The 9,699-nt window shown below is 43.0% G+C and overlaps 1 protein-coding gene across 1 annotated transcript in view; it reads left to right on the top strand.

The window, feature by feature from the left end:
- The first annotated feature begins 521 nt into the window (after positions 1 to 521).
- LOC106592935 (chloride channel protein) overlaps positions 522 to 9,699 on the top strand; it is a 68,173-nt gene continuing 58,995 nt past the window's right edge. Inside the window, exon 1 of the mRNA XM_045718761.2 lies at positions 522 to 952. Coding sequence (XP_045574717.1) covers positions 902 to 952 — 51 coding nt within the window. The 5' untranslated portion in view covers positions 522 to 901. The remainder of the gene's footprint in view (positions 953 to 9,699) is intronic.

The following is a 9,699-nucleotide window of genomic DNA, read 5'->3' as shown; positions in this document are numbered from 1 at the left end:
TGTAATGTGGTGGCGTGTGGTCTCCAAAGCAGAGAAGGGTTAAGGGATTTTTGGGTCTGCGGCCATTCTCTCGCTCTCTTTAGGTGGGACATGTGCCATGCTGTCTCATCCGGCTGAAATGGAAACAGGTGATTTCAGATCAGTAAACACGACTGAGTGAGAACCACTTTAGACTATTGAGATGCACGCCTACAACCCAGACTGAAAACCACTATGGCGATGTGCATTATGGTGACTGCTACATCTGGCCTAGGGAAGTCCATTACAGATTGCTGATAGGGAAGAGGTATGTTGAAACAGCAGGGGGAATGAGGGCTTGGAGCATGTGAGGGTTCGAAGGGATAGCCTTGCATCATTGGCTGATGACGGGGGTGTTAATGTGCACCTACCCTCACGTTGCAGGGGCAGCCCCGTGGGGGGTGGCATCACCCTCACCCCTGCCTGTCCAAACAAAAACACCCCATCCAAAAACAAAGATGTAATGGCCCATGGGTCTGGCTGGCCTGCTCACGGGGATAAGAGGCGTGTATGTCAGTATCGGTGTGGTTAACGTGAGCCCTGCTGTGTGTGTGATTAGGTGTCTGCTGTTCTAATAAAGGAAAGCGCTGCGTCTGTCGCTGCCTCATATCACTACCAGGAGTCTCTGTACAGACGTCTTTCTGTTGACTGTCTTACAGGACAGGTGGAGGGAACACCGCCTCTGGATCAACTAGACAAGATTGGATCTGAACAAGTGTCAATCTCAAGTGTGTGTGTGTGTGTGCACTGAACTGCTGTGTGTGTTAGAATGCATATGTAAGAAAGTGTGTGCACTCTTGACGTGTGTGTTTAGCTGAGAGTGTGCGGGTGGAAATGCTGAAGCCACCATCGGGGTTATTTTTGGGTCAGTGACAGCGTGTCAATGGCTGCAGATGCGTCGCAAAGGAAGGCTCTGAGATACCAACAGACCCTGGTAGGTCTCTGTCTGTCTGTCCATCAGTCTGTCCACTTCTCACGCTCTACCTGTCCGAGTGTCCGTCCGTCTCAGTCCATCTCTGTCTCTGCCCGTCTGTCCATCTCTCACTCTGCCATCTGTCCATCCGTTCACTTCTCTCTCATTTGCAAATCAATTTTTATTCGTGACATGCACCAAATAGAACTGGTATAGACTTTACCATGAAATGCTTGCTAATGAGCTGTTCCCAACAATGCAGAGTAAAAAAAATAAAAAATGTAACACAAGGAATAAAATAAAATACAAGAATGGATCTATATACAGGGAGTACCAGTAGCAGATCAAGAATGGATCTATATACAGGGAGTACCAGTAGCAGATCAATATGGAGCTATATACAGGGAGTACCAGTAGCAGATCAAGAATGGAGCTATATACAGGGAGTACCAGTAGCAGATCAATGTGCAGAGGTATTTCAGGTAGATATGTACATGATGGCAGGGTAAAGTGACTGGACATCAGAATAAATAATAATAAGAGTAGAATAAAGAACAGAGTAGCAGCAGCAAATGACGTGTAAAAGTGTGTGTAATGTGTATGTATGTGTTTGTGTTGTGTTGGTCTGTGTGTCTGCTTGTGAGTGTATGTGTGGGAGTGTCAATGTAATGTCTGTGAGTTGGTGTGTGCATATGGTTTGTATACAGTATATAGTCTAGTGGGTGTGCGTAGGGAAGGTTCCAGATAGTCATTGCAGATAGTTTGGGTACCATTCATTGACTATTTAGTAGTCTGGCTATTTAGCAGTCTTATGGCTCACGGGTAGAAGCTGACTCAAAGCCTATTGGTCCAAGAGCCAATGCTCCAGTACCATTTGCCGGAAGGTAGCAGAGTGAACAGTCTATGACTTGGCTGGAGTCTTTGGTAATTTTTTGGTCCTTCCCCTGACACTGCCTTATATAGAGGTCCTGGATGGCAGGGAGCTCGGCCACAGTGATGTACTGGACTGACCGCACCACTCTTTTCAGCCTCCTGAGGCTGTGGTGTAGGCGCCAAGGAACTTGACGCTCTCGACCTGCTCCACTACAGCCCTGTCAATGTGGATGGGGGCATACTCTCCCCTCTTTCTCCAATAGTCCACATTCAGCTCATTGGTCTTTTTCCTCTGTCCGTCTTGTCATCTGTCTCTCCATCTGTCTCTTCCTTCCAACCCCTCTCTCTCTCTGTCCCTCTCTCTGTACAGTGAGGGAAAAAAGTATTTGATCCCCTGCTGATTTTGTACGTTTGCCCACTGACAAAGAAATGATCAGTCTATAATTTTAATGGTAGGTTTATTTGAACAGTGAGAGACAGAACAACAACAAAAAAATCCAGAAAAACGCATGTCAAAAATGTTATAAATTGATTTGCATTTTAATGAGGGAAATAAGTATTTCACCCCCTCTCAATCAGAAAGATTTCTGGCTCTCAGGTGTCTTTTATACAGGTAACAAGCTGAGATTGGAAGCACACTCTTAAAGGGAGTGCTCCTAACCGCAGCTTGTTACCTGTATAAAAGACGCCTGTCCACAGAAGCAATCAATCAATCAGATTCTAAACTCTCCACCATGGCCAAGACCAAAGAGCTCTCCAAGAATGTCAGGGACAAGATTGTAGACCTACACAAGGCTGGAATGGGCTACAAGACCATCGCCAAGCAGCTTGGTGAAAAGGTGACAACAGTTGGTGCGATTATTTGCAAATGGAAGAAACACAAAAGAACTGTCAATCTCCCTCGGCCTGGGGCTCCATGCAAGATCTCATCTCGTGGAGTTGCAATGATCATGAGAACGGTGAGGAATCAGCCCAGAACTACACGGGAGGATCTTGTCAATGATGGCAGCTGGGACCATAGTCACCAAGAAAACAATTGGTAACACACTACGCCGTGAACGACTGAAATCCTGCAGCGCCCGCAAGGTCCCCTGCTCAAGAAAGCACATATACATGCCCGTCTGAAGTTTGCCAATGAACATCTGAATGATTCAGAGGACAACTGGGTGAAAGTGTTGTGGTCAGATGAGACCAAAATGGAGCTCTTTGGCATCAACTCAACTCGCCGTGTTTGGAGGAGGAGGAATGCTGCCTATGACCCCAAGAACACTATCCCCACCGTCAAACATGGAGGTGGAAACATTATGCTTTGGGGGTGTTTTTCTGCTAAGGGGACAGGACAACTTCACCGCATCAAAGGGACGATGTACGGGGCCATGTACCGTCAAATCTTGGGTGAGAACCTCCTTCCCTCAGCCAGGGCATTGAAAATGGGTCGTGGATGGGTATTCCAGCATGACAATGACCCAAAACACACGGCCAAGGCAACAAAGGAGTGGCTCAAGAAGAAGCACATTAAGGTCCTGGAGTGGCCTAGCCAGTCTCCAGACCTTAATCCCATAGAAAATCTGTGGAGGGAGCTGAAGGATCGAGTTGCTAAACGTCAGCCTCGAAACCTTAATGACTTGGAGAAGATCTGCAAAGAGGAGTGGGACAAAATCCCTCCTGAGATGTGTGCAAACCTGGTGGCCAACTACAAGAAACGTCTGACCTCTGTGATTGCCAACAAGGGTTTTGCCACCAAGTACTAAGTCATGTTTTGCAGAGGGGTCAAATACTTATTTCCCTCATTAAAATGCAAATCATTTATAACATTTTTGACATGCGTTTTTCAGGATTTTTTTGTTATTCTGTGTCTCACTGTTCAAATAAACCTACCATTAAAATTATAGACTGATCATTTCTTTGTCAGTGGGCAAACGTACAAAATCAGCAGGGGATCAAATACTTTTTTCTCTCTCTCACTGTCTCTCTCTCTGTCTCTGTGTGACCTCAATAGTGTTCTGTTCTCAGGTGTTATGAGCTTGTCTGTTCTGCTGGTGTGATGACATAAATATCTGACGCTGTAGAGAACCTAGTTTAATAAAATAATCTGAATTCTCGATGCTTCTTCATCTATGAGATTTCATGGCCCCCCATTCATCTATACATTGAGTATACCAAACATTAGGAACACCTTCCTAACCTTCCACCCCCCCCCCCCCCCCCCCCCCTTTGCCCTTGGAACTGCTTCAATTTCTCTGATGTGGCAAGATGGCGCTGACAGACATGGCAGCTTTGCAGTATTTTGTTTTTTGTGTTATTACATACAGCCGGAAATAACTTTTGGATATCAGAGCGACGGTAAATCACCAAAATTACACTGGACTTTATGCAAACTGGAAACCACATATCCTGAGGCTGCATTTATTGTAGCTGGGGATTTTAACAAAGCAAATTTGTGGAAAACGCTACCGAAGTTCTATCAACACATTGACTGTAGTTCTCGTTCTGCTAAAACACTCGACCACTGCTACTCCCCCTTTCGAGATGCCTACAAGGTCCTCCCCCACCCTCCCTTTGGCAAATCAGATCACAACTCCATTTTGCTCCTCTCTTCCTATATTCAGAAACTCAAACAGGATGTACCCGTGCTAAGGTCGATTTAACGCTGGTCTGACCAATCGGAATCCATGCTTCAAGATTGTTTTGATCACGTGGCTTGGATATGTTCCGGGTAGCCTTTGAGAATAACATCGAAGTATACACAAACACGATGACTGAGTTCTTCAGGAAGTGTATAGGGGATGTTGTTCCCACTGTTACTATTAAAACCTAACCTAACCAGAAACCATGGATAGATGGCAGCATTCGCGCAAAACTGAAAGCACGAACCACCACATTTAACCATGGCAAGGTGACTGGGAATATGGTTGAATACAAACAGTGTAGTTATTCCCTCGAAGGCAATCAAACAGGCATAACGTCAGTACAGAAACAAAGTGTAGTCGCAATTCAATGGCTCAGACACGAGACATACAGAGTCTACAGACAATCACGGATTACAAAGGGAAAACGAGTCACGTTACGGACAGTGACGTCTTGCTCCAAGAAAAGCTAAACACCTTCTTCGCCTGCTCTGGGGCTTAGACTCAGTACATTTCATTAACAATGGTGCAGGCTCCACCAAATCCTCACACATTGGGTAACTGAGATATATTGTTATGCTTTTATTGTTGATCTCTGGTAATGTGCGACCAAACCCTGGGCCGGTAGATACCATGCAATCTCTACCGACTCCCTATGATTTTAAAAACAGAGCAGGTTTTTGCCTCTTGCATGTTAAGGTCAGAAGTCTATTTCCAAAAATAGACATGATTAGAAAATGGGCCAAAACAACAAATGCAGGCGTAATGGCTTTATCAGAAACTTGGCTAAAGAAATCTGAGTCAAATCATTTTATTTCTATTAATGGGTACATGGTTTTTAGAACGGATCAGATGAGTAAAGGAGGAGGGATTGCAATTTATGTGAAATCCGAGTTTAAACACCTCTGAAAGTCTCTCGGTTACCAAAGCCAAACATTTTGAATTTCTTGCAGTTAAAGTGAACATATATAAGGACACCCACATCACTGTAGTTGGCTGCTACAGACCGCCCTCGGCTTGGGGAGACGCTCTTAACTTTCTTTCTGATGTCCTGCACAAGCTAAATCACTCTGAATTCATTCTTTTAGGAGATTTGAACTGGGACATGCTGACATCTGTATCAAACTATTTTAAAGAACTGTGTGACTCTCAGAATCTCGCTCAATTAATTAATGTGCCTATAAGACCGAATCCAAGAGCACCTACGAAATCAACGCTATTGGACATTATTCTAACGAATACCCCTCACAAATAAACATCGACTGGGATATTCTGTAATGATATCAGTGATCACTGTGCAATTGCTTGTGTTAGAAATACAAAGATGACCAAAGCCAAACCCATTATATTTTTAAAAGACATTTTAGACAATTTGATGAGGAAGCATTCTTACATGATCTGTACCATAATATTGACAGAGTAAGTCTGATTCCCGATGTTGACACTGCCTGGGAGTAAGCATGCCCCTGTGAATAAATTTAGAATCAGTGGAAGGGACAATCCCTGGTTTTCAGATAACTTGGCAGTATTAATTAGAAAGAGAAATATCTATTGGGCTCAAGCTAGACATACAAATGCTCCTGTTGGACTGGGCCTCCTTCAGAGTGCTAAGAAACAAATGCACAGGATTGATCAGGAAGTCCAAATAAGATTACTATTTAAATGCAGTCACAGAGAACCTAAACAACCCTACCAAGTTCTGGAAGCTAATCAAATCAGTGTCAGGTTCTAATGTATCCTCTGGCCTTCCTGACCATTTAACGATGGATTCTAAAGAGTGAAGGATAAAGCCTATATTGTAGGGGCTTTTAACAAGCACTTCATATCTGCTGGGTCAGTTTTTGATAATGGTGGGGCCCAGGCCTTTAATGTAAACTCGGTTACAGTCAACTACACTATAGGCCCTCTTGTGAACCATTTTAACTTTGAGCCTGTTTCTTATACGGAGGTCTATAAAGCACTAAAGGCAATAGACACAAAAAAGTCTGCAAGTCCAGACAACCTGGACCCCTACCTCTTAAAGATAGCAGCTGGTATTATTACTGAACCTGTGGCTCACATTTTCAACTTGAGTCTCTTGACCAATTCCATACCCAGCATTTGGAAATCAGCTTATGTCCTCCCACTACTAAAGGGTGGAGATCCCATAGATGCTAATAACTATCATCCTATTTCTAAACTCCCTATCCTGGCCAAAGTCTATGAATCCCTAGTGAACTCACAGTTAATTGAAAAGAACATAATGAGCGGGGTTCAGCCTGGCTTTAGATCGGGGCACAGCACCACAACTACAGCTATGGCAGTGTCAAACGACATCATAAATGCACTTATAAAAAAGCAATATTGTGCTGCTCTGTTTGTGGATTTATCAAATGCCTTTTCAGTTGACCATGAATTGTTGCCAGCGAGACTAAAGGGGCAGTAAATTGGTTTAGGAACTATCTTCCTGACAGAACACAATGTGTATATCCTGACAATCACAACTCTAGCTTTCTTGAGATTAATAGAGGTGTGCCACAGGGTTCCATTTTAGCTCCTGTGTTGTTCTCAATTGTTATTAATGATTTGGGAAATGGGATGCAACCAGCAAAGTTACATCTATATGCAGATGATACAGTTGAAGTCGGAAGTTTACATACACTTAGGTTAGAGTCATTAAAACATATTTTTTTTTAACCACTCCACAAATTTCTTGTTAACAAACTATAGTTTTGGCAAGTCAGTTAGGACATCTACTTTGTGCATGACACAAGTCATTTTTCCAACAATTGTTTACAGACAGATTATTTCACTAATTCATTGTATAACAATTCCAGTGGTTCAGAAGTTTACATACAGTAAGTTGACTGTGCCTTTAAACAGCTTGGACAATTCCAGAAAATGATGTCATGGATTTAGAAGCTTCTGATAGGCTAATTGACATCATTTGAGTCAATTGGAGGTGTACCTCTGGATGTATTTCAAGGCCTACCTTTAAACTCAGTGCCTCTTTGCTTGACATCATGGGAAAATCAAAATAAATCAGCCAAGATCACAGAAAAAAAGATTTCACCTCCACAAGTCTGGTTCACCCTTGGGGAAATTTTCCAAACGTTACCACGTTCATCTGTACAAACGATAGTACACAAGTATAAACACCATGGGACCACGGAGCCGTCATACCGCTCAGGAAGGAGACGCGTTCTGTCTCCTAGAGATGAACGTACTTTGGTGCCGAAAAGTGCAAATCAATCCCAGAACAACATCAAAGGACCTTGTGAAGATGCTGGATGAAACAGGTACAAAAGTCTCTATAACCACAGTAAACGAGTTCTATATCAACATAACCTGAAAGGCCGCTCAGCAAGGAAGAAGCCACTGCTCCAAAACCGCCATAAAAAAGCCAGACTACGGTTTGCAACTGCACATGGGGACAAAGATCGTACTTTTTGGAGAAATGTCCTCTGGTCTGATGAAACAAAAATAGAACTGTTTGGCCATGATGACCATTGTTATGTTTGGAGGAAAAAGGGGGAGGCTTGCAAGCCGAAGAACACCATCCCAACCATGAAGCACGGGGGTGGCAGCATCATGTTGTGGGGGTGCTTTGCTGCAGGAGGGACTGGTGCACTTCACAAAATAGATGGCATCATGAGGTGGGAAAATTTTGTAGATATATTGAAGCAACATCTCAAGACATCAGTCAGGAAGTCAAAGCTTGGTCGGAAAGGGTCTTCCAAATGGACAATGACCCCAAGCATACTTCCAAAGTTGTGGCAAAATGGCTTAAGGACAACAAAGTCAAGGTATTGGAGTGGCCATCACAAAGCCCTGACCTCAATCCTATAGAAAATCTGTGGGCAGATCTGAAAAAGCGTGTGCGAGCAAGGAGGCCTACAAACCTGACTCGGTTACACCAGCTCTGTCAGGAGGAATGGGCCAAAATCCACCCAACTTATTGTGGGGAGCTTGTGGAAGGCTACCCGAAACGTTTGACTCAAGTTAAACAATTTAAAGGCAATGCTACCAAATTTTAATTGAGTGTAAGTGAACTTCTGACCCACTGGGAATGTTATGAAAGAAATAAAAGCTTAAATAAATCATTCTCTCTACTGTTATTCTGACATTTCACATTCTTAAAATAAAGTGGTGGTCCTAACTGACCTAAAACAGGGAATTTCTATTAGGATTAAATGTCAGGACTTGTGAAAAACAGAGATTAAATGTATTTGGCTAAGGTGTATGTAAACTTCCGACTTTAACTGTATATATTCATGTGCTTCTTCTCTGGTTCAGGCTGTTGAAGATCTCCAGACTGCTTTTCAGTCGCTGCAGGCCTCCCTTTATGGTCTCAAACTGGTCTTGAATCTACAAAAAACTAAATTCATGACCTTTACCACAGCTAGAACTCTGCCAGAGAACGTTAGCATTGTCACGTTTGGTGGCTTATCCATTGAAAAAGTGTCATCCTACAAATACCTAGGAATTTGGTTGGATGACAAGTTGTCCTTTAAAGTTCATGTGGATAATCTTGTGACAAAGCTTAAATTGAAATTGTGTTTTTATTTTCATAATAAGGCTTGCTTCCCGCTTATGGCTAGAAAGAAGCTTGTTCAGGCCACTTTTCTCTCTGTAATTGCTTATGGTGACTTGTTGTATATGCACGCAGCCTCCTCCATCTTACAGAGACTGGACTCTGTTTATCATGGATCCTTGCGCTTTATTACAAATGTCAAGTCGCTCACTCACCATTGCACATTGTACCAAATGGTTGGTTGGACCTCACTTTATATGCACAGAAAGATACATTTGTATGTGTTAATCTACAAATCCCTTTTGGGTAAACTCCCTCTTTACCTCTGTAGTCTGGTTTACTTCACCACCAGCAGTTACCATACCTGGTCTGCTAGGTGGTTGCTACTTAAAGTCCCCAGGACATTCATAGTATTAGGCAAGACTGCCTTCTCTTCTTGTGCACCAGACGCATGGAATAATCTACAATCCATGCTTCATCTAGATATGTTAGTGCCACTGAATGAATTTAAATATTGATGGGAGAATCTGTTACAGACGAGTGTAAATGCTTTTTAAGGCTGGATCATGTTGTTGTATTGTATTGTTGTATGTTATAATTCTGTAATGTATTGATTGTTGCTGCCTTCTTGGCCAGGTCTCCCTTGAAAAAGAGACTCTGGGTCTCAATGGGCTTTTCCTGGTTAAATAAAGGTTAAATAAAATTTTAAAAAGCACAGTGCCACCGACGCAGTCCTCTCCCAAGGACTGTGGGCT

Source organism: Salmo salar, chromosome 05 (genome assembly GCF_965601325.2).
Source record: "Salmo salar chromosome 05, fSalSal1, whole genome shotgun sequence".
NCBI lineage: Eukaryota > Metazoa > Chordata > Actinopteri > Salmoniformes > Salmonidae > Salmo > Salmo salar.
Note: the sequence above shows the minus strand (reverse complement) of the source record. Positions and strands in the feature narration are given on the sequence as shown.